At 33.8% G+C, this 25,764-nt stretch overlaps 1 protein-coding gene and 1 non-coding gene across 2 annotated transcripts in view; one reads left to right on the forward strand and one right to left on the reverse strand.

Moving 5' to 3' along the window:
* Nucleotides 1–25,764, forward strand: part of Btbd8 (BTB domain containing 8) — a 77,940-nt gene that overhangs the window by 32,261 nt on the left and 19,915 nt on the right. The window contains exons 6-9 of the mRNA XM_026403107.2: nt 5,498–5,578; nt 7,127–7,223; nt 13,438–13,526; nt 13,932–14,034. Coding sequence (XP_026258892.2) covers nt 5,498–5,578; nt 7,127–7,223; nt 13,438–13,526; nt 13,932–14,034 — 370 coding nt within the window. The remainder of the gene's footprint in view (nt 1–5,497; nt 5,579–7,126; nt 7,224–13,437; nt 13,527–13,931; nt 14,035–25,764) is intronic.
* On the reverse strand, nt 9,691–9,791 carry LOC113192870 (small nucleolar RNA U13). The gene has a single exon (XR_003302068.1). It is a non-coding gene; the product is annotated as a small nucleolar RNA U13 (small nucleolar RNA).

The raw sequence follows: 25,764 nt of genomic DNA on the forward strand, positions 1-25,764 counted from the left end.
ATTACATATAAGAGATTGTGAGGGGAATGGGAAAAAAAAACAAGGAGAGAAATGAATTACAGTAGATGGGGTAGAGAGAGAAGATGGGAGGGGAGGAGAAGGGGGAGAGTAGAGGATAGGAAAGGTAGCAGAATACAACAGTTACTAATATGGCATTATGTAAAAATGTGGATGTGTAACTGATGTGATTCTGCAGTCTGTTTGGGGGGTAAAAATGGGAGTTCATAACCCACTTGAATCTAATGTATGAAATATGATATGTCAAGAGCCCTGTAATGTTTTGAACAACCAATAAAAAAAATAAAATTTAAAAAAAGAGGTCAGTGGAAAAGAAACAGTGGCATCAGTCATTGGTCTCTATTCTCTCACCTGTAACTTTCCATCTTTATGGTAAGTATTTTCTCATATAATATGACCAGACTACTGCTGACCAAATTTAGTAGCTTATTCAAGGAAGGTCAAATACAAGTAGCCAAATTAGTTTCCAAGTGTTATCCAAATAAGCAGACTATACTTTGTGTTAGTGCCAGCTATGACCAGGCTCATTGCTTCTTGTAGTATTTTCCTTTCACTTATTCTATGGCAAGCAAGGTTCTGCTCCTTACCTACAGGATCCTCTTACCTGCACTGCTGTAAGAGCAGTGGAGGCTCACTTCCAATTGGTATATTTATTCCTATTGCTAATGCGCTGGAAATAAGGATAGATTTCTCTTTGGTTCAACTCATTCATCAAGGAAGATTTTATAACACTAAAATAAAAGATGAAAGTATCTTCTGATGGCTGCATAGTTTAATCTACATCCTTTTATCATTATTCTTATCATATAATTCTGTGATTTTTTTCCCTTTCCTATTATATCACATATCAAACTGATTGTGCTCAGATTGCCATCTTAGATTATTATATGCCACATTAATATTGTGGCATATAAAGCTATTGGAAGGCTAAAACAGATTGAGGAATTTTACCTTACAGAAAAAAAAATCACATCTTTTAGGGAATTTTATATTGTAACAGAGTAATTTACAAAACCAATTCCATTTTTTCCATTACCATATTATAAACCCAGGTAGATGTTTCTATGGAGAGTGTGGTGTAATAGAAAGATTGTGAACTATGATGTCCTTATAGGAAGTCCTATATCCAGCCATAACTTCTTAAATTTAGGAAAATTCCTTAATTTTCCTGAGCTTCCTGAGGTTGTTGAAAGGATTGAGTGAGGTATAGTAAAAATACAAACAAACAAAAAAACCTGGCATAGTGCTTGGTACATAGTATGTCATTATGATTTGTTTTTCTAATTTCTCTAGAATTTCTCTTTATTCTAAAGAGAATAAAGTTCAAGTGAGGGCCATTTCCAATACCAGAACCCAGTGACTGCTTTGCATTATCAACAGCTTCTTTTGAAACTATGTAGCTATTGCAAGTCTGCATATTTTCTACAAATAGAATAGCATGAAATCCTGTCTGTTCTTACAGAAAGAACCACCGTGCTTTTGAGGTGGGCATATTAGAGTCCTATAATCCCATTCACATAGGTGCCTGAAACTTTAGAAACACAGAAATTGCATAGAGTAGGTGCATCAATCTCTTAGATCTTTGTCCTCTCATTAGTTGTTAGTTTTTCTAATTTTGAATATATGTAATGTTTTCATCTCCTATAAGCTTTTATCTGATTACACTTTAGTTGGAATAATGCTTTAAATCTTTCCATTTAAATTGTGGGCTATTGAAGTAATTTGTTATTTTTCTAGGTCACTTGATCCTGACTTTATAAACCGTTTTAGGAAAAACATAGATGACTTGCAACATGATAACAAGAATGCATCTTAGTAAAACATCTGTCAAGACAGCAGGAAATTGGTTTCTTGCTGTTTTTATTGCTATCATATATTGATACATAGGCACAAGTGTCTAGATTTTGCTCCTTATTTTAATAAAATGACTCTTGTTTTTATTTAGTCATTATTTTTTGCTTAAACATATCAAGTCTTAAACTCTTTTCAATATAAATAGCCAGTTCTCAGAAATGTTAACAAAAATGGCTCTTGAGAAATGTGAGGAAAAGTATATTGAACAGGGGCTGGGGATGTGGCTCAAGCAGTAGCGCGCTCGCCTGGCATGCGTGCGGCCCGGGTTCGATCCTCAGCACCACATACAAACAAAGATGTTGTGTCCGCCGAAAACTAAAAAATAAATATTAATTTTAAAAAAAAAGTATATTGAACAGCATTACATTCTAGAAAGCATGCTAATGTTTTAGTTTAACAAACCATAGATAATATGGTCTAATGTTCTGAGATTAAACCTTGTCATTTTCATTATATACATATGTACATATATGTGAGAATATTCAGATTTTTCACTTTTTTCTCTAAGTATTAAAGATTAGAGTTTGGAATCAGCAGAAACTAGTTAGCCATAATAGAGGCCAGTTTGGGAAGGTTTGAGTTCTTCTGTATGAGTTCTAATAAGTCATTCATTAAACATTCATCAAACACTTACTGAACATATATTATTCAAGGAATAATACAATCAAAGTAAACACCTGAATTCTCTGAAACTCCATTTTTTTCTTCTTATTCCTTGTTTAGTTCCTTTACTAAGCATAGTTCCTAATATTTGTTAATCTGTGAGGTTCTTACCAACACTGTCTCAATCAAGATTCCACTACAGAGCTCCAGTATTACATGAAGAAAGGAAATTCTTCTGTTCCAGTGGTATTAAATCAATACTGACATTCTTCTGGCACTAGACATACAATAATAAATAAGACATCAATACTGCCCTTACAGAACATGGTCTAGAAAGAGAGACAAATTCATAAACAAACATACTGCAAATTAGTTTGATAAGTGAAATAATGAAAGTATGTGTAGAGTACTGATTGAAAGCCTAGACTTGGAGTGATTCTGCTTAGATTTAAATTCCAGTGCATTACTAGCCATTCGATCACCAGCAAGTTACTCAATTTCAATGTCTAGATCTATAAAATGAGACTAATAATAATATTTATTGTTGAGTTGTTATGATGATTAAATGAGCCAGTAGCATTCAAAGTGCATGTTAATTCAGGGACTGGATCATAATAAGTGCTTAATAAATGTTAGTTATTGTTTTTAACACTCATTTGAGATTTTGTTATTTATTTTGCTTTTGTTTTTGCCTTGGGAGTATTAAGGAAATAGAGATAAAGACCCACTAATCTTGTGTCTGAAAGATAAAATAAGTGGAGAGGGAGAACATTGTAAGCACAGTTAATATGTGCTAAGCCGTAGATAAATAAGGAATTTAAGTTGTTTAAGTATAGAAAATGAGTAAATTCAGTTATCTTTCATCAGCTACTAGAGAGGGAGAACTGGGGGTCAGATGATAGAGGTCTGTATACCAAACTGGGGAATTTGGACTTTTTTCTATGAGCTTTGGAGAATAGAATTTTAGAAGTGGGAGACATAAACAAGATTTGCATTTTAGCAAAGTCACTTGATAATAATGTGGGAAATGGAATGCTAGCAGAAGATTTCAGACAGGAAACCTGTGTGAGGATACTGTCTTAGTTCAGACAGGAGAAAATGAGAGGCTTGGGGCTCGGGTTGTGGCTCAGCAGTGGTCTCGCGCAAGTGCGAGACCATGGGTTCTATCCTCAGCACCACATAAAAATAAGTGAGTGAAATAAAGATATTGTGTCCAACTACAACTAAAAAATAAATATTAAAAAAAGAAAAAGAAAACAAGAGGCTGAACCAGGGCAAGGAGAGGGAAAATAGATAGTAGAACCTGAATTCAAGAAGTTCTTGAAGGTATATATGACAGAGTAAATGAGGGAGAGAATTAAGATGAACCTTGGGTTCTAACTTAGGCATCTAGATGAATGAGGTCTGAGAGGCTGTCTAGCAGGGTCAGGGGTATCTAATCAATAGTCTTCTTCCTTTATGTTCAGAGTAAAATATGAATCAACAGATGAAATAAGAAAACATTTCCTTTATTACTGATCAAAATGTTGAAACAGTATAATGTGCTTTGATCTAAGAACCAAAGTTAGCTTGTTTACTGTATTCCTCTAAGTCAACCCACCTAAGAAGTCTGATTCTGTATAGCAGATTAACTTTTTCCTAGTCACCAGCTTCCCACTGATTCAGCTGAAAGGAAAAATAAATCAAATTACCTCTCATTCTGATTTCCTCCTAAGGAACCAGCAATGGTTGTCCACCAGCCAGATAAATTGCCCACTTTGGTACAAAGAAGTAGAGGGTGGGGAAAGATGTCCTGTGAAAATGCTATCAATAAGATAGAAATAACAAAAAGAAGACTGAATTTGGAGTGTAGAGGAGGAGAGAGATTGTTAATTTCTGTTGCTTTTTAATAATATACTACCACAGATTGGATAGTTATAAAGAAAAGAGGTTGGGACTGAGGCTGTAGCTCAGTAGTAAAGTGCTTGCCTCGAATGTGTGAGGCACTGGGTTCAATCCTCAGCACCACATTAAAAAATTACATAAAGATACTGTGTGTTCATCTACAACTAAATAAATATTTTTTTTTAAAAAAAGATGTTTATTTTGGCTCATGGCTCTGGTCCAAGGTTGATTGGGCCCATCTGATGATGATATTCTTATTGGCAGAGTACCAAGATGGCACAGGATATCACATGGAAAGAGAAAGAAAGCACATGAGAGACTTAGTCAAATTGTTTTTTATAGCAGACCCACTATCAAGATAATCCATTAATCCATTAATCACCTGAATGGGTTAACCCATTCATGAGGACAGAACCCTAATCACCTTTTAAAGATCCCATCTGGTCCTACTGCTTGATGTCTCACACTAGGAATTAAATGTCAACATGACTTTCAGAGGGGACAAACCAGAGCAGAGGTTAAGAATTCAGAGTTTGCTATAGTAAATAATAAAGGTTATCACTTTAAACTATTTCTTAAGTCATGTCTACTTTTTCAGCTATGTCATGAGGACATTGGTCAAACTAGAGCCACTAGCTCTAGGTGTAGGTATTACAAGTACAATCTGTACAGTATAACAAGAGTCTTCCTAGTGATTAGAGTTGTCCATCCTTAAGCAAAACCAGAGGCTAATTTATCAAAGATGCTGAAGAGAGGATTTCTTTCTTTATTTTATGGTTCTGGGGATCAAACTCAGGGCATGCTGGGCAAGTGCTCTACCACTGTACTGCATCCTAGCAGAGGAGATAATTTCTTAATAAGCAGAAGTAGGACAATGACTTCTTAACATTCCAGACTCTAAAAAATATGGAAAAAGATTCTTGATAAATAATCAATTATTTGATAGTGTACATTTTATAACCTATGTATAAGTCCATAGCTGCAGTTCATTTTAAATTAATGATATGCCTACATAGTGTTTATTTAAGAATGGAAATTAGAACTTTATTTTGGCTAAAAGTTAATGGGAAATAGAGTGATTTATTGATTTAGTTAAACCTTAATTATTTCTAGATTTGAGTTTTCCTTTATTTTGCAGTATAAACCATGTAGAAATGAATGTTATGATGCATTTTATATATGGAGGAATTTTGGACTTTCCAGACAAAGCTAATGTTGGGTATGTATTACTTTTTTAATAAGCTTAAATATAAAAGTGTTAATATTTTACAGGTTCTGCTTTGTTGAGCTATGTTGCAGTATCAGTGAAGCAGAAGCTTCACTTTTTTTCTTCTTTTGAGATGGGGTCTTGCTATTTTCCCAGACAGGTCTCCTGAGCTCAAGTGATCTTCCTAAATTAACCTCCCAAGTGTGGAATTTATAGGTGTGTGTCACCTTGCCTGACTCTGAAGCTTCACTTTTATTATCAATTTTGCTAACTATATTTTGAGTGTGTGTGGAAAATATCTAAAAACAATAAGAAAAGCTGAATAACTTATAGTAATAAGATTAAGAGGGCTGGGGATATGGCTCAAGCGGTAGCACGCTTGCCTGGCATGTGCGCGGCCCGGGTTCGATCCTCAGCACCACATACAAACAAAGATGTTGTGTCTGCTGAAAACTGAAAAAAATTAAATATTAAAAATTCTCTCTCTCCCTCTCCCTCTCCCTCTCCCTCTCCTTCCCCCCCCCCCACCCGCTCTCTCTTTAAAAAAAAAAAAAAAGATTAAGAAAGGTCTTTTAGACTTAAATTATTTTAGAAGAATCTTACTTTGGAAAATAAATGAGAGTTTTTTTATAAAAATAAAATCAATTTTTTATCAAACTTTGAATGTTTTTATACTACTATATTTTTTAAAATTTAGGTTGTCTTTTTTAAACAGCAAAAGAAACATTAAAATTTATTTCAGAATATAGAGGCATGCAAAGACCAACAAGTATGTGATTCTTACATGTTGTATACTGAAATACCATCTAAATTTCTGAAATCCTACTGGAGAGTGAAATTCTACCTTGCTCTTCCAATTTTCTGTTGGTATTTTAGTAGCAAACAAATGAAAGATGCTTTTTTAATTTTAAAGAATCATCGGGATTTCTCTAATTTTGAATTTAATAAATACATTTTGGGGGAGAACATATCATAGGTCACAGAGATTAAGTACCAATATTTTATCCCCGGGCAACCTATAGGAAAGTTTATGCTCTCAAAACTTGTAGGCTGACTAAATACTGGAAGCATGTGTATGTGCTCAGAAGTACTTACCAGATGAAAGAAGTAAAGGCAACTCTGCAGTCATTACATGCATTCTAATCTTGGAGTCATTTGTAGGCATTTTCAATAACCATCAATAACCATGATAACCATCAGTGAATTCACTCCCCAAACTATTATTGCACAAATCTGCTGCGCAGATTTTTGTAACATTTACAACTTTCAAAGCAATTTCCTAAAAATCTTGTTCTATATGTTGCTGAGAAAATGAGGGGAATTTGAAATATCTCCAGATTTACTTGTTATTCACATTAAGTGAATCAGTGTCAGTGCTTTCCATATTTTGGCCTGTGACGTCGTTATAGTCCATAAAGAATATTTATTATGTGAAGCAAAAAGTTAGAAATAAAGTAATTCAGATTATTTTTAAAGACTATATGTTATCAAGAAATCACTGTGTATTATGGTTTGATTTTTATATTGGAGAATTAACAAATGCATCTATTTTCATTTTAGTCAGATACTCAATATGGCTGATATGTATGGACTAGAAGGATTAAAAGAAGTAGCAATCTATATTTTAAGAAGAGATTACTGTAATTTCTTTCAGAAGGTAATTATTGAGTCTCAGAAATCTTTATCCAGTACTTTGTCACCCATTATTACCTACTAGATTTAAGATTTTTGTTGTAATAGTACTTTAAATATAAAAAAATTAGTTTATAACTAATGGGGGTTCCAAATGACAGCACATATGGTGTCCTTTCAAAAATCAGAAACTAGTTAAAATATTTTAAGTGAAATAAAATTGATTTGGGAGGGTTATTGAAAGGATTTAGGATTTGACACTAGGAGAAAGGAAGTCAAGAATTATAGTTATCTTCTCCTTTTATCAAAGAATTACACTGTGGTTCATTGATTCTTTCCCCTAAAAGTATGTTCTTTCTTTGTACCACTTCTTTGGAGAATGTACTTAGTTCTCTTCTACAATCTCTCCATATGGAATATGAATACTGATTGTTTTTAATTTTAGTTTACTCGAAGGTCAATTTACTGTCTAAAGAAATATTCCATTTTAAGCATTCCAACTCCCCTTGGGACATTATTCTTAGATTCTTCATTGGGTTGTTTTTTGTTCTGCTTTTTTGCCATGCCGGGGATTGAATCCAGGGCCTTCTCTTGCAAGACAAAAGCCTTACCACTGAGCTACATCCCTGGTCCACTTCATTCTTTCAATGTACTTTGTAACTGTAGGTTATTTCTATTTTCTCATTTATGCCTTTCTGAATTGTGTAAATTTCCTACAATGATCACATAATCATCAACAAAAAAACCCCAGCAAAAACAAATTTTGAAAGAACTGTTTACATTTTACTTCCCTTTTACTGGGTATGTGAGGAAATAGTATGCATTATATGACTTTTAATTAGGTAATTTTAAGTACACTTATATTGCAATGGGTTGTGGCTCAGCGGTAGAGTACTCGCCTAGTGCATGTGAGGCCCTGGGTTCTATTCTCAGTACCACATAAAAATAAATAAATAAAGGTATTTTGTCCAACTACAGATGAAAAATAAATCTTAAAAAAAAAGAACATTTAAATTTAGATTTTTGTGTTGGATAGGACTTTTCCTACCTCCCCATAAACTGTAACTGAGGAAGCAGCCCATATGCTAAAAGAGAGCCATGAACAGCTGGGTTCACTAATGCCATCATTACCCCTCTGCAGAGTTTACTGAGAAACAGTTAAACCCCTCATGTAGTTTTGACCAATGATTCACTCCAGCCTTCATAATTAAGGGGATTGAAAAAAGGAAGGCAATATGTGGTGGTCTCAGCTTTGTGGAGAGAGAATAATTGTAGTGAAAGCCTTTTCTTTCTCCTGCACATGCCTAAAATTTTCATTTTCCCTAAAATGAAAGTTAGGAGGGAGATCCAAGTGAATCACATATAAAAAATAAAGATATGAAGTAATTGCAACAAGGATAGGATGCCTTCATGTCCCAGTTGGACATTTACTATATCCATAAAACTAGCCCACCCTGGACCTTCCATCATGGAAGAAAAGAAAGTGATAAGCGATTTCTTGGGGGAACTTGGAATAGGCCTGAAAAGCCTATGAGAATACCCTTAATGTGGATATTTCTAAAGGTAGGAGGCTTGCTGGACAAGCTAGAACTATCCTGGTGTTAAGGGACTATAGTTATTGTTATGTAGAGAAAAAAGTTGGGGAGTCTACTCTCCACCCCATTTACACATGATCTACAGGAAAGGAGGAGGACCTTAGTAGTTCCACGAAAGAGGATACTGAATCAAGACCAGAAAACAGTGTCCCACCTAGGCAGACATCATACATCATGAACCCTTAGAAGAGGCCTTAAACACCAAGAGGCAGTGGTGAATTTTTTTTTTTTTTTCCCTAAAAGAGCCACCACCTCAGCAAAGGCCACCAGCATCTGAGAGCAAAGTCAAGGACAATACCCTATTACCATCTTAGTCTCTGCTTAGTTATGTAAAATGACCACAGCTATCTATGGGCATCTTTCTTAGAGTTAGACCTCTAAAAAATGGAGGAGCAGGAGACCAGATTATGTTCTACTCCCTATTGCCGATCTCACCAATCATGAATCTAGTCAATGTTATGGAGAGAAAGATTTATATCAGATATGAGATAGATATTAAAACAGTACTCTACTGAATTTTAACAATAAAACCAGAAAGCTATGGAATCTGCTTATTGTATTAAGAATTGCAGTGCAAAAGAATTATGAATGCAATGCACTCCTCTAATGTGATGTATGTAAGAAATAATTTTAAAAAATTTAAAAAAGATGTGAAAAATTGGGGATTTGACATAGCTAGGTAAAAAGCATTAGTTTGAAAAAAAATATGTTTTATGTTAGTATCTCCTCTGAGCTGATACTTCTCAATAAACTAGTTAATCTAACATAAAAATAATCTTATGAATAATTTTAGACGGTTGTCTCTATTTTTATACATTCAGGAGTATATGGGTTATATGCAGCTTCTTGTATTTTACTTTTAGTGATCCACTTTATTTTATTGTTTTATATCCACTTTATTTTATTGTTTAATATACTGACATTGTAACACTGTTTGAGGGAGGCACATCTCAATGATATAAAAACTCAGTCACCACACTTATGAACAACAAAAGGATCCCCACTTAATTTTAAACCCAAGGGCATATTTGTTTCTATTAAAACAATAGAAAGTATTTCTTTTTAAATTAACAGTGTAGTATTTTGTTGAAAAATTTTTTATTGTATTTTATTTATTTTAATATAGTTTGTATTACTGTGGTAATAAATATTTGAGAGAACAGTTTCTGTTTTTATTGACCTGATCCTTAAACTTTCTTGCTTTTCATATTTTAAAAATATGTATTTTTATAATATACTTTTGAATATATAAATTTAAAAAAAAATTTTAGTTGTAGACAGACATAATAACTTCATTTTATTTTTTAAATTTTATTTATTTATTCATTTTAGTTATTGATGGACCTTGATTTTTTTATTTATATGTGGTGCTAAGAATCGAACCCAGTGCCTCACACATTCCAGGCAAGCACTTTGCCACTGAGCCACAACCCCAGCCCATAACTTTATTTTAATTATTTATTTTTTTTATATGGTGCTGAGGATCGAACCCAGTGCCTCACACATGCTAGACAAATATTCTACCAACTGAGCTACAACCCCAGCCTGACTTTTGAATATATATAATTTTTAAGTTTTATTTCTCACTTATGCAGTCTCTTGGCAGTGACTTAAGTATCATAAATTTATCATAAGATACTCCACAGTAAAACAAATATAGGTATAACATGATAGACAACTGGCCTCACAATTCTTGACTGGAGATAGTTTTAGTCATTTCATTAACTTCATAATCCTGCCTTTCATACATTTAAATTTGGGGGGGCTTCATTTATGGCATTATAGTGGATATATATTTACTTTATATGCATACATATAGTCACCAATTAAAAATATATTTTAGAAAATAATTTCAATATTTATCTTCCCACATTCTGTAAGCAGGTTTTTGAAAAAGGTCAATCATGCCATTACAAAAAAAACCTTGGGAATCAGCATTTCACTATAAATTCTCAAAGAGCCAAAGTTATCCCTTTAAGCCAAGAGTCAGTAGGTTTTTCTCTGTAAAGGCACTTAGTGAGACCCTGTCTCAAAAATTTAAAAAAAGAGAAAAGGGCTGGGGATGTGTAGCTCAGCTGTAAAGCACCCCTGGATTGAATCACCAGTACCCACCCACCTCCCCCCCAAATTTCAGGCTTTGTGAATCCTCTTGTCTATACAGAACTGTGCTCTGATGTTAGAGATCAACATATAAATGAAGTAACATGCCAGTGTTCTGGTAAACTTTATTCACAAAACCAGTGATGGACTACATTTTCCCCACACACTGAAGTTTACCAGTCTTCTGCTTTAAACAACAAGTTTTTTTAAATATACATTTTGACAATTACAGAAATTACTATTGTTATATATCAGTAAACTTTGTGTTATATAAGGCTGGTTGTTTCTAAGAAAAATTAGATTGTTGAACTTTTTAACTTGTACATACTTTTACAATTTTTCAGACTTCTGAGTGTTCTTAGTCTGTTATACTAATTTGATACTCTTCTATGAATTGTTCCAAAAATCATATTATATCTAGGGCTGTAGCTCTGTGGTAGAGTGCTTTCCTTGCATGTGTGAAGCACTGGATTTGATCCTCAGCACCACATAAAAATAAATCAGTAAAATAAAGGTATTGTGTCCATCTACAACTAATATATATATATATATATATATATATATATATATATATATATATGAGAAAACCAAATTATTTAACTTGGTAGAATTATCATCATATAACCTATAATAGTGATAGTCATTTCTGATTTCAGGAACTCCAATTATCTTATAGGGATTTTAATTAAATTTTAATTTAATTTAAATTGTTAATATGCAAAATATTTACATTTAGTTCTTAAGTACTACTAGAACACTTTTTTCTTTATTTTTTCTTTTGGTACCAAGGATTGAACCCTCCCCAGCCCTATTTTTTTTTTAAGTTGTTGATAGACCTTTATTTTATTTTTTTGTATGTGTTGCTGAGAACTGAACCTGGTGCCTCATACATGCCAGGCAAGTGCACTACCACTGAGCCACAGCCACCTCAGCCCTTTTTTTTATTTTGAGACAGGGTCTTGCTAAGCTACTTAGAGCCCTGCTAAATTGCTGGGTAGCTTTGTACTTGCAATCCTCCTGCCTTAGACTCCCAATACAGGCATGTGTCACTGTGCCTACCCTATAATACTTTGTACTAGAAGATTAATAGTACTAGAAGATTAAATTAATAGATTAATTTGATAGAAGATTAAATTAGTTTAATTAAGAATAAATTAAAAGTTGGAAATTATTGACCTTATTGGAAGAATTATGCCAGAGACATTTCTAAAGAAGGTTTTTCTCTGCTTTGAGAACAGGAGATCTTTGGAAGTATATATTTAGAGACTAGATATATAAATCGACTTTTTGCTGGTCTTGAACCCTAGCTCACAACTAATGAATGTGTATAAAGAGAAATTCAACCTACTGGGGGAAAAGATGTGTCTAGGAACAGTTCAAAACCTGAAAATACATGGCATGGGCAATACATAGCACATATGCTTAACACCAAGAGCAATAGGTTGTTTTCCCTATCTGTATCTACCTTTTGTTTTAATTAATTACTTTTATATATGTGCTTTAAAAATGTTATATTGTAGTTTAATTAAAGTCTCTTTTTATCCAAGATCAGCATACGGGCTTTGTTACATTTTGTTAAAATTGAGAGAAAGGTATAGAGATAGCCTATATACCCATACCTCCACATATTATCAGAATTTTTTTTTACCAGAGTGATACATTTGATACAATTGATGAACTTACATTGACACATCATTATCACCCACGTCTATAGGCTTTAGAATTCACTCTTGGTATTATATATTCCATGGGTTTGGGCAAATGTATAATCACATGTATCTGACATCACAGATATGTGATCTTTTTACTGTCCTCATAGATTTGATTTTTTTATTATTACATAGTTGAAATCGTATAGTAGATAACCTTTTCAGATTGACTTCTTTTTTTGTGTGTTGGAAATTGAACTCAGGACACTCAATCCCTGAGCCACATTCCTAGCCCTATTTTGCATTTTATTTAAAGACAGGGTCTCACTGAGTTGCTTAACACCTGGCCATTGTTGAGGCTGGCTTTGAACTTGGGATCCTCCTGTCTCAGCCTTCCCAGCTGCTGGGATTACAGGAATGTACCAGTGCACCCAGCTCAGATTGACTTCTTATTAATATTCATTTAGTGATATTTATTCAAATTTCCTACATATCTTTTCTTGACTTGATAGCTCATTCAGTGTGAATATTCCATTGCTTGCATGTACTATAGTTCATTTATCCATTCACCTACTAAAGGATATCTTGGTTGCTTCCAAGTTTCAGGAATAATGAGTAAAGCTGCTTTAAACATCTTTATATAGGTTTTTGTGTGGAAAGGTGTTTTTAAGAAAATTTGAGACATTGACTACACAGCATGCCTATAGGCAGAGTCCCAACAGAAGTGAATTTCAGATACAGAATTAAGTATAGAAAATTGGTTTTTTAATTCATCAGAATTTGAATTGTATGTATTTATAGTTTAGATATATGTCACATTTTCTTTATGAACCAAATACTTTTACCCTCTGCAAACCAAAAAAAGAATAAAAGCAATGTTTTCTGTCAATTTTAGCCCATTTCCAGAACATTGACTTCTATATTGGAATGCCTAATTATTGCTCATTCAGTTGGAGTGGAAAGTCTTTTTGCTGACTGCATGAAGTAAGTTATATTAAGAAGTGCTGCTGTTATAAATTTAGGGATTTTGTTCTTTTATTCTCTTAATTTTCTGAGTTTACATTTGTTCTGTTTTCTTAGGCACAATATAAGTAATTTAGTTCTTGTTGCACCAATTGAGCAAAAGTGTTGATTTAGATATTACTCAAGATGCTTGGGATCAATTTATTAGCTTAGTGAACCATGGTTATGTTAAAATCTATGCACATAACCCAACATGGCTTAAATTTTTTTATAGAAAAGGTAGTAAAATCCCTTTTAGAACTTATAAAATTAATATGAATTGGTCAAAATACATATGTACAATGTATATAATAGAAAACAAAAATATTACTATTATAAGTAAAAATATTTTAATTTCTCTAACTTGGGATTCTTTGATTCTAACAGGTGGATCGTAAAGCATTTTGCAAGGTTTTGGTCTGAGAGAAGCTTTGCAAATGTACCTCCTGAGATTCAGAAAAAATGCCTTAATATGTTGATTCAGTCCTTGGTGAGTATAAACTAACTACTCTTTTGTGCCATCAACAAAGTTTATTCAAGTATGGTACTTTTGATTATTTAAGTATAAATGGAGAATGTTATAAAAAGCAAGTGAGAAAACCAATTCTAGATAATGTAGAACCATTTCACTGTGTCTAGCCTTAAGTTTCTAATCCTCTGAAACCACTTTCAGTACTCAATTATTCACTAGTCAGGTTTAGTCAGAGAGGCAGAACCTCTAAGATGATTATATTAGTTCATAAACAGAGGGCTCCCAGAGATGGAGGTTGTGCATTGGCTTAGCAATATGGATCAAGCAGTCTGTACTCACCAAGGAAGATCTGGATACAATACTGAAACTTCTCAATGGTACTATTCCTCAAGGGTTCAGCCATCTACTTGATGATAAGTTTATTATATTGGCCTACTTCCATCATGAAAAAGGCAGCACTTTGTTCTTATTAATTTATATCTCTGGATATAAATTTTCTTCCCTAGCTCACAATGTTTCTGCTAAAACTACTATTCATGAATTTACAGAATACATTACCCATAACCTTGATATTCCACAAAACATCCCAGTGACTAATCACTTATGACACGATGACAATGACAATGACACATCACTTTATAGAAAATGAAATACAACAATGGGCCCAAAGTCATGGAATTCATTGGACTCATGAGTTTCCCCATCAGGCTGAAGTAGCTGACTTGATAGAATGAAGGAATGGTCTATTGAAGACACCAATATTGCCAGCTAAGTCCTTGGTGGACTGGGGCAATGAACCCCAGGATACAGTATGTACTCTTAATCAGTTTTTAATTGAAGGTATTATTTTGTTCCATAGACAGGATTTATAAGTCCAGAAATTAAGATATAGAAATGGGAGTCATTCTATACAAAATTACCCCTGGTGATTCCTAAGCTTCCTAAGCTTATTTTTGCTTCCTTTCCTGGCAGCTTTGGGCTCTGCTGATCTAGAGGTCTTAGTTCCAAAGAGAATGCTTCCCTCTGGGAACATAGTAATGATTCAAAAAAATATAGAAATTTGAGATTATCTTCATCTGATCAGTTTGTAAATCCACATGCAAAGAATGGAAATTGCTGATAGATTCTATTAAAGAGAAATTGGGTTGCTACCATACAGTATTGGTAAGGAAAAACAAACGTGGGATGCAGTACTTCCAGATTCTATGAGTAACATCAGTAGAAAGTTTCGGTAACCTAATTTAGTGCTGATAATGACCCAGATTGTTTAGGAATGAAAGTTTAGGCCACTATCAGATAAAGAACTATAAACAGCAGAGGAACTTGGTGAGGGCAAAGGAAATATGGAATGGATAGTAGAATAGTTGTAAAAAACAACTATGACCATGTAACAGTTATAGAAATGAGTATAACAGAGTTATGATATAAACATATAGTATTTTGTTTATATCATAACTACATATGTCTACATATTAACCCCTAAATATTTTGGGGTTTTTCCCACTGTCTCATTCCCCTACTATATAATATAAGACATTGATCTAAGATAGTTAACAACTTTATATCTTCATACTTAAGTTAAAAATATGAGGGAGAACTGATAAATCAGTTTGAAGAACGATTATCACTGAAGGAAAAAAAGGGGAAAAATGAATTTTGTATCTTATTTTTTTAAAAAGCATGTATTGGGGTTAGTTGTGTAATTTTAGGCAGAAACGTGACTATTATTGTCTTCATTTGGGAACTAAGATTTGTTTATAGAGATATGTATGTGTGCCAAATTGACAAGGAGTTGACTGTATGAGCTTTGTAACATGTTAGCCTGGCTAGGGTAGACCTTACTTTCCAGAATTTCCTTTTTTGTATACTTCAAGTTAGAATGGCCACAAAAGACAATTTGGCATGAGATTTTTAGGGTAGAAGTGGTTAGGTCAGTTGCTATTGGGTCTCACATGTTGTTTCTTTACTGACTCATCTAGTTGGCATGGCCTACTAACTGTTCCACTTTACTCTCTACACTCTTTCAGCTTTTCTTACCCTGAGCCTTGTATGTAATTAACTCCATAGTGAAAGGCATCAGTGTCTCCTATAGGATGCCCATTTCACCCAGGTTGGAGGCATTATGACTAACACAAGTTCACCCTTGTGGATTCCAGTTGGTGCTTTTGGTGTTGGTTTGTCCTTGCTCTTCCTTACTTTACATCCATCTGGCCTTCTCAACTCCTGTCCTGTGAACTTCAAACTACACCATCAGATTCAAAGGCTCTTTAATCATCTCCCACAATTGTATAATGTCAAATCCCTGTAACAAATTTGTACATAGACAAATACACACTTCCTAATGGTTCTATTTCTCTGATTGAACTCTGAATAACATCATCAGACTGGGTTAAATAAAAGGTAAATCTAACTAGGAAAACAAAATTGTAGACTATTAGCGCACAGGATGCCACTACAAAATCTAAATCTATGTTTATGCTAATGAAGGACTTTGTAGTTTTTTTTTTGCTTACAATTTTGCCTTAGTTTCCTTAGTCATTGAACAGTTAATTCCTATTCATGAAGGAAAACAGTTGTCCCAGCTATACTTCAGTGCAACAGAAATAGAAGTATTATTTACTAAATGTAGTAGCACTCATATTTGGCAGGTTTTTTTAAACATTTAAACAGTTCAAAAATACTTCTTATTTCTGTGATATTTAGTGTAAGATAAGTACTATCTCCATTTCACACATTAAGAAAAGAAACTGGGAGGTCAGTGCTTTGTTGAAGTTTACAGTATCAGTAAATGACAAAGTTCAGGATTAAAACCAATTGCCACCATTCTAAATATATAAGTGCTCAATGTGGACAATGTTTTTGGGTTTTTGTTTTGTTTTTTGGTGGGGAGAGGGCTTGACATCAAGAAACTAACAAATTGATGGAAGAATGGACACTTAAGCTATGAAATACAAGTTAGACAATGATGAGTATTATCATTAAGTTCCATGTCAGTTTTATTTACCATTAAAGCTCCAGCTATAGAACAGTGCCTAACATATTAGGCACTTAGTACATATTGTCAAATAAATGAATAGGTATAATTTATAATTCAGGTATATACAGATTAAATAATCAGTTACCCTCAAGCTCTTAAATTTTATTAATTCCACTTACATGATATGGTTTCTTTTTCTATAGTCAGAGTCAAAAGGCATCACCTTTCTCAGATTAATTTTTCTATCAGAGAAAAGCTTTCAAGTTTACCACAAATCAATGCCATTATATAATTTTTTGAAACAAAGGGATAAAACAATAATCAGTCTGACTAGAATAATGACAGAAGTAATTTGAGATGAACCTGAAAATATAATGTAATTTCAAAATAAATAGGGTAGGGCATTCCTGACAGAATAAAAATGTGACCAGGGGCATGGAGACTAGGCAGTGTGAATGTGCTGTATCTGAAATGAGAGATGAGACTGGGGACAGTCTGAGACTAGACTAGGAGAGATTTTAGCTGAATATCCTTGTTAATAAGTTTGATTTATTTTCTTACAAGTGGTATAGAGTTTAATTTTAGAATAAGCCCTTCAAATAGTGCTTCTCCCTCTGCTATGCTATTTTACTTTGATGTTATAGGTCTAATTAGATCCTTATAAGCTTTGTGAATTCTTGACTTTTAATTTCAAGATAGATGAAAAGATTAACATCAGAATGGCCAAACACCCAATTTGATTAATAGACTTTTAGACATCATGGTGATTATTACAAAATTTTGTCTTGTTTTTGTGGATTGGACAAATTTTTAGAAATTTAATTTATTAATTATATTTTGTTATAGAAATGAAATATATTTAGCTTTATTGATATAAAATAGAAATTTGAAATATTATCCAGAAAAATGGAAACAAAGAATAGGCAGTCTCCTTGTCTTCTTTTTCTTTTTTCTTTTTTTTTTTAAAGAGAGAGGGGGAGAGAGAGAGAGAGAGAGAGAGAATTTTTTAATATTTATTTTTTAGTTATCAGTGGACACAACATCTTTGTTTGTATGTGGTGCTGAGGATCGAACCCGGGCCACAGGCATGCTAGGAGAGCGCGTTACCGCTTGGGCCACATCCCCAGCCCCTTTTTCTTTTTTTTAAACCTCAACCCCAACTTGGCCTTTTGGAAAATCTTCTAATGTGTATGTATCATATTTATAATTTTATTTTTAAAATAAGAATTCCAAATTGTTATATTTTTATGCATTCAATATCAACTAAAAATGAATTGAATTTTCAGATATTTCTTTTTTGTGTATTTGCATATGTTCCAAAGCATTGCTTATGACCAATGTTTATTAATATGACTTTTATCTGAAGAAAATAATTTGTTTATCTTACATACAAATTATAGCTGTGTCTTCTACTTCATTAATATTATTTTATATTTATTTGCTTACCATTTGTCCTGAACCTTGTTTATTTTATTTTGGAAAGAATACTTAACATGAGGTCTACCCTCTTAACATATTTTTCCCCTTGGCACTGGGGATTGAACCCAGGATCTTGCACATGCTAAGTATGTACTCTCCCACTGGGCCATACCCCTACATCCTTTAATCAATTTTAAAGTGTTCAATACAGTGTTGTTAACTACAAACACAATGCTGTACAGCAGATCTCTAGAACTTACTCACTTTACAGTACTGTAACTTTGTGGCCGCATTGATAGCAACTCCCATTTCCTTCTAGCCTCTGGCAATCACCATTGTATTCACTAATCCTATGAGTTTGACTCTATTAGATATCTTCTATAAATGGAATCAACAGTATTTGTCTTTCTGTGATTAACATATTTCACTCAGCATAATGTCCTGAAAGTTTGTCCGTGTTGTTGCATATTGCAGGTTTCTTCTTCTTCTTTTTTTTTTTTTTAAGAGAGAGGGAGAGCTTTTTTAATTTTTTAGTTTTCAGCGGACACAACTTCTTTGTTTGTATGTGGTGCTGAGGATCGAACCCGGGCCGCACACATGCCAGGCGAGTGCACCATTGCTTGAGCCACATCCCCAGCCCCAGGTTTCTTCTTTTTAAGACTGAATAATATTACACCAGATGTATATGCCACATTTTCTTTATCTCTTTATTGTTGTTGGATATTTAGGTTGCTTCCATATGTTGGTTATTGTAAATACCGCTGCAGTGAACATGGGAATGCAGGTATTTTTTCAAGATCTTGATTTCAATTCTTTTTTTTTTTTTTTAATTTATTTATTTTTTTTTAGTTCTTGGCGGACACAACATCTTTGTTGGTATGTGGTGCTGAGAATCGAACCCGGGCCGCACGCATGCCAGGCGAGCGCGCTACCGCTTGAGCCACATCCCCAGCCCTTGATTTCAATTCTTATGAATAAATAACACAGCAGGATTATGGGATCCTATAATAGTTCTACTTTTGATTTTTGAAGAATCTCCATGCTGTTTTTCATAATGGCTACATGTTTTGCATCTCCCACATCCTCACCAGTTCTTTTTCTTATTTAATAACTATCTTAACAGGTGTGTGGTGATGTCCCATTGTAGTTTTAATTCACATTTTGCTGATGATTAGTGACATTGAGTATCTTCCCATATGCCTGTTGTCATGTGTATATCTTCTTTTGAGAAATGTCTATTCAAGCCTTCAACTTGTTAATTAATTGGGTTATAAGGTGTTCTGTTTGTTTTTACTGTTAAGTTCCTTAAATATTTTGGAATTAACCCTTTATTAGATGTATGGTTTATATATTTTCCCACATTCTATAGATTGTCTTTGTACTTTGTCAGTTGTTTCTTTTGCTATAAGAAGTTTGCCATATTCTCTCATGTCTGTTTTTGCTTTTGTTGACTGTCCTTTGGTATCATATCCATGGAATCATGCAAAGTCATGAGGCTTTCCCCTTGTTTTCTTCTAGGAATTTTATAGCTTCAGGTTATAGGTTTAAGTTTTTAATCCATTTTGAGTTGATTTTTGTGTTTGGTGCAAGATGAGGGTCCAATTTCATTCTTTTGTTTATGCTTATCCAGTTTTCTAGCACTATTTATTGAAGAGACTTTCCTTTTCCTACTGGTTATTCTTGGTACCCTTGTGCTATAGTTTGGATCTCGAATGTTCATCCCCCAAAAGCCCTTGTATGGAAGGCTTGGTTTCCAGCCCATGGTACTGTTGGGATGTGGTGGAATATCTAGGAGGAAGGGCCCAGTAGAAGAAAGTTAAGTCATCAGCAGTGTGCCCATAAAGGAGATATGGAGACCCTGCTTTCCTGTTTCTTTTTCTTTTTTCTGTTGCATCTCATCTACCATAGGCTTCCTTTATCTTATGTTCCTGCCATGATGTACAGTGGCACTGCAGGCCACAACAAAGCAGGGCCAAGCAACTACTGAGACAATAAATTAAAATAAACCTTTTTCTTCTTAAAGACTTAGCCTTTAACCCTTGAAACAATGGGACAAAATGAACCTTTTCCTTCTTAAAGATTTATTTTTGTCACCATGAGAGAAAACACCTTGTCAAAAGTTAATTGACTCTGTGTGTGGATATGTTTCTGGACTGTACCATTTGTATATGTGTATCTTTATGTAAGTACCACACTGTTTTAATGGTTATAGCTTTGTAATATATTTTGAAATCAGAAAGTGTGGTTCTTCCTGCTTTTTTTTTTTTTTTTTTTTTAAGATCAGTTTGGCTATTCAGTATCCATTGTGGTTACACGTGAATTTGACAATATTTTTTCTATTTATAAAACTGCCTTTTGGATTTTTTTTTTTTTTTGGTACCAGGGATTGAACTCAGGAGGACTTGACCACTGAGCCACATCCCCAGCCCTATTTTGTATTTTATTTAGAGACAGGGTCTCACTGAATTGCTTAGTGCCTCACTTTTGCTGAGTTTGGCTTTGAACTTGGGATCCTCCTATCTCTGCCTCCTGAGCTGCTGGAATTACAAGTGGTGTGGCACCATGCCCAGCTGCCTTTTGAATTTTGATGGGGATTGCATTGAGTCTGTAGATGATTTTTAATATAGTGTGGGCATTTTTAACAATACTAAGTTTTTCAGTCCATGAACACTGAATATCTTTTGATTTGTTTGTGTCTTTAATTTCTTGTATCAATGGTTTGTAGCTTTGAGCATGTAAATCTTCACCTCCTTGAATAAATTTACTCCTAAGTATTTTATTTTTTAAGTACTATTATAAATGAAATTATTTTCCTAATTTGTTGGCAATTTATTGCTAGTTTTATTAGCTGAAATACAACTGATTTTGTCTGATTTTATGTTCTGCAACTTTACTGAGTTCATTTATTAGTTTTAACAGTTTTTAACAGTTTTCAGGATTTTCTTTATATAAGATCATGTTATTACAGAGGAGAATATTTATTCCTTTCAAATTTTGATGTCTATTTCTTTTTTCTTACTTAATTGCTGTAACTAGGACTTCTACAATTATGTTGAATGAAAGTGGAGAGAATAGGCATCCTTGCCTTGTTCTTGATCTTAAAGGAAAAATTTTTCATTTTTCATGGTTGTGTATGATGCTAGCTGTGGGCTTCTGATATGTAGTCTTTATTAGGTTGAGAGAATACATCTTCATTCCTAGTTTGTTGAGAGATTGTATCATTGAAGGTGTCGAATTTTGTCAGGGAATCTCTTGCAGCTATTGAGATGATTGTGTGATTCTTACCTTTTATTCTGTTAATGTTTATTATATTTGTTGATTTGCATATGTCAAATGATCCTTGTATTTGAGAGAGAAATCCCACTCAGTCTTGTTGAATGATTTTTTTAATGCATTACTAGTTTGCTAGGTTTTTTTTATTTTTTGAGGGTTTTTGCATCTTTCATGAGGGCTATTGGCCTGTAATTTTCTTTTCTTATAGCATTCTTGTCTGGCTTTAGTTTCAAGGTAATGCTGACCTTGTAAAAAGAGTTTGGAAATACTCCCTACTCTTCAGTATTTTTAAAGAATTTGAGAAGGATTGCTATGCATTTTTTAAATGTTCAGTATAATTCAATAATGAAGCTACCAGTTCCTGGGTTTGCTTTTATTGATTGACTGACAGAAGACTTTTTATTCCTAATTCAGTATCTGTTCATTATCAATCTGTTCAGATTCTGTTTCTTTGTGGTTCATCCTTAATAGGTTGTATGTATCTGGGAATCTACCCTTTTCTATATTATCCATTTTTATTTGGTGTCTGTTAGAACAGCACCTCTTTCATTTCTGATTTTTTTCCTAGAACTAGGAGCACTACATATGCTAACCAAATGCATTAACTGAGCTACACCCAGTCCTTCTGATTTTTTTAAAGCTTTTTTTTTTTTGAGAGAGAGAGAGAGAGAGAGAATTTTAATATTCATTTTTTAGTTTTCGGTGGACACAACATCTTTGTTTGTATGTGGTGCTGAGGGTCGAACCCGGGCCGCACGCATGCCAGGCGAACACGCTACCGCTTGAGCCATATCCCCAGCCCTCCTTCTGATTTTTTGGGGTGGAAAGGATCCCGGAGATTGAAAACTCAGGGGCACTTAACCACTGAGCCACATCCCCAGCCCTATTTTGTATTTTATTTAGAGACAGGGTGTCACTGAGTTGCTTAGCACCTTGCTTTTGCGCTGAGGCTGGCTTTGAACTCAGGATCCTCCTATCTCAGCTCCCAAGCCACTGGGATTACAGATATGCACCACTGCACCCAGATCTTCTGATTATATTTATTTCCATCTTCTCTGTATTTTCTTAGGCTAGCTAAAGGTATGTTAATTTATCTTTTCAAAAAAACAACTTTTATTTTTTCCTAATTTTTTAAAATTTTGTTTGTTTCCTCTCTAATCTTTATTTCCTTTCTCCTACTAACTTTGGTCTTAATTTCTTCTTTTTATTAGTTCCTTGAGGTATAAAGTTGTTTATCTGAAATTCATCTTCTTTTGTAATATAGGCATTTATCAACAGAAATTTCCTGCTTATATTTCCCTTTACTACTACTACTTTTTCTTTTTATACTAGGATTGAAACCAGAGGTGCTTATCCTGGCCCTTTTTATTTTTTATTTTGAGACAGGATCTCATTAAATTGCTGAGGCCCTCTTGCTAAATTGTTGAGGCTGGCTTTGAACTTGCAATCCTATTTCCTCAGCCTCCGGCTTCACTGGGATTATAGGCACATGCCTCTGCACCCAGCTTGGCTTCTTTACCCCATTGGTTATTTGAAAGTGTTTAGTATGATTCCTACATATTTGTATATTTTCCAGCTTTTTTTCTGCTCTTAATTTCTGCTTTCATTACATTATGTTCAGAAAAGACTCTCTGTATGGTTTCAATAGTTTTAGCTTTGTTAAGACTTCTTTTGGAGAGCTAGCAGGTGACATATTTTTGAGAGTGCTTTGTATGTGCTTGAAAAGAATGGGTATTCTACTGCTCTTATTTGGAAAATTCTATATGTGTTAGGTTCATTTGTCTATGTTGTTCAAATCTGCTATTTCTTTGTTGATTTTCTAATTCTATTTACTGTTGAATACAAAATATTGAAGTCTCATTTTGTCTGTGTTGCTAGCTCTGTCTTCAGATCTACTAATTTTGCTTATGTGTTTTGATTCAGGATATTATATATAATATCTTCCTGATAGACCCTTTTTCTCATTCTATATTGTCTTTCTATTTCTCCTGTGCTATTTTTGACTTACAGTCTTTTCTGCCTGATAAAATTATAGCTCCACTTTTCCTCTCTTTGCTATCATTGCTATAAAATATCTTTTTCTATCCCTTTACTTTCAGGGTATTCATGTCCGTAAATTTTAAGGGAGTCTCTTGCACACAGAATATAGATGTGGCTTCTTTTCAAAAGTTTTTTTAGTTGTAGATGAACACAATATACCTTTATTTTATTAGTTTATTTTTATGTGATGCTGAGAATTGAACCCAGTGCCTCACATGTGCTAGGCAAGTGCTCTGCCACTGAGCTACAATCCCATCCCATAGATGTGGCTTTTTTTTTTCCATTTAGCTTGATTGGGGAGTTTAATCCATTTGCAATTACATTTTAAATTATTATCTTAAGGAAAAGATATACTATCACCATTTTGTTAATTGTTTTCCCCATTGTATTATATTTGTTTTGTTCCACTTTTCTTCTCTTGCTATCTTCCTTCAAATTTTTGATATTTTATGCTTTGATTTCTTTCTTTCTTTCTTTTGTGTAATTTATGTATATATTTTATGTATGATTACCATGGGGCCTACATAAAATAACTTACATGTAAAACAGTCTAATTTCAATTACATACAAAATTCATTTATAGAATATAGGCAGAAAGGAAATACAAACATCTCTTAATTTGAACATCAGATTTTAAACTTCATTTTTTAAAGAGAAGTAGACATTAAAACTATCTATTCAGCATCAAGTCATTTTTGTACCTTTCAGAATAATAAAAACAGGGAAATTTGTACTGTGTCAGTAAGGATATAGAGAATATTTCTAATTTATTCATGATAGATATAAATTAACATATCTTTCACTGTATTTTTCAAACTTTTTTGACTGTGACCTTTTTAAATTTTTTTTTAGTTGTTGATGGACCTTTATTTTTATTTATTTATATGTGATGCTGAGGATGCAACCCCGTGCCTCACACATGCTAGGCAAGCAAGCGCTCTACCACAGAGCTACAGCCCTAGCCTTTGACTGTGACTCTTTTTTGAATCATCCAAACTATGAAGTTTTTTATCCATTGTAACTCATATTTCCATTGTAACTCACAAGTAGAACTGAAACACAGTTTTACAAAAGAACTCTTAGGCTTGTTATGTAGGATATACTGGTATTTTCTATCTCTTTTTCTCCCTGCCTCTTCTTTCTTTCTTCTGTTTTCTCATGCTGATCATGAACTGCTAAATAGGTTGCTAGGGAAGATGCTACAATTTGTAAGACAGTACACATAATGTTTATTCAATATAGTGTTAGGTGTATTCAAAATATAGTGTTAAGTGTATATTGGCAGTGTTTTGGATACCCCTGCTGTCCTACATATTCTCTTGACCCAATGTTTACATTCTAGACACTGCTGCAACATCTAGCTGCACAAGGTGTAATCCCTCACATACATTTTTCTTTCTTTCTGGACTCTTCACTTCTCCACATGGGATACCTGCACTTGAGCAATTAAATAATTTATTTTATGTTTTGGAGACGTGGGGATTGAACCCAGGACTTGCTGCATACTAGGTACATAATCTATGGATGAATTATATCCCCAGTTCAGCAATTCTGAACCTGTTTGATCCTGGCAACAAAAAAAGTTGACACCCCGGTGGCAAGCCTTGATCACTGGAGATGGGAGCCAGTGGTTAAATGTTTCCCTTTTCTGTCTCTTGAGTGGTTAATTCAAAATACATCCTCCATGGAGCTTAACAAGATTGAGCCCCAGGCACCTACAATGTTGAATGCTCTATCGATGCCTTTCAAACTTTAATGTACACACAAAACACTGAGGAATTTCATTTAATGTAGATTTTAATTCAGTAAATCAAGGGAGGAACCAGAGACTCTACTTTTCTAACAAGCTCTGGTTATGCTGATACTGGGGAAACACATTTTGAGTAGCAAGGAACTAGAAAATGCAACCTTGGATTGGCTTTCTGTTCATCCTTTTCTCTCTCCCAGTGCATCATATCCCCCTTGAGATCAATCACTTCCCCAAACAAGCTATCTATATACAAGCCTGTTTCGAAGTCTCAGTTTTTAGGTGGAATCCA

Source organism: Urocitellus parryii, chromosome 11 (genome assembly GCF_045843805.1).
Source record: "Urocitellus parryii isolate mUroPar1 chromosome 11, mUroPar1.hap1, whole genome shotgun sequence".
NCBI lineage: Eukaryota > Metazoa > Chordata > Mammalia > Rodentia > Sciuridae > Urocitellus > Urocitellus parryii.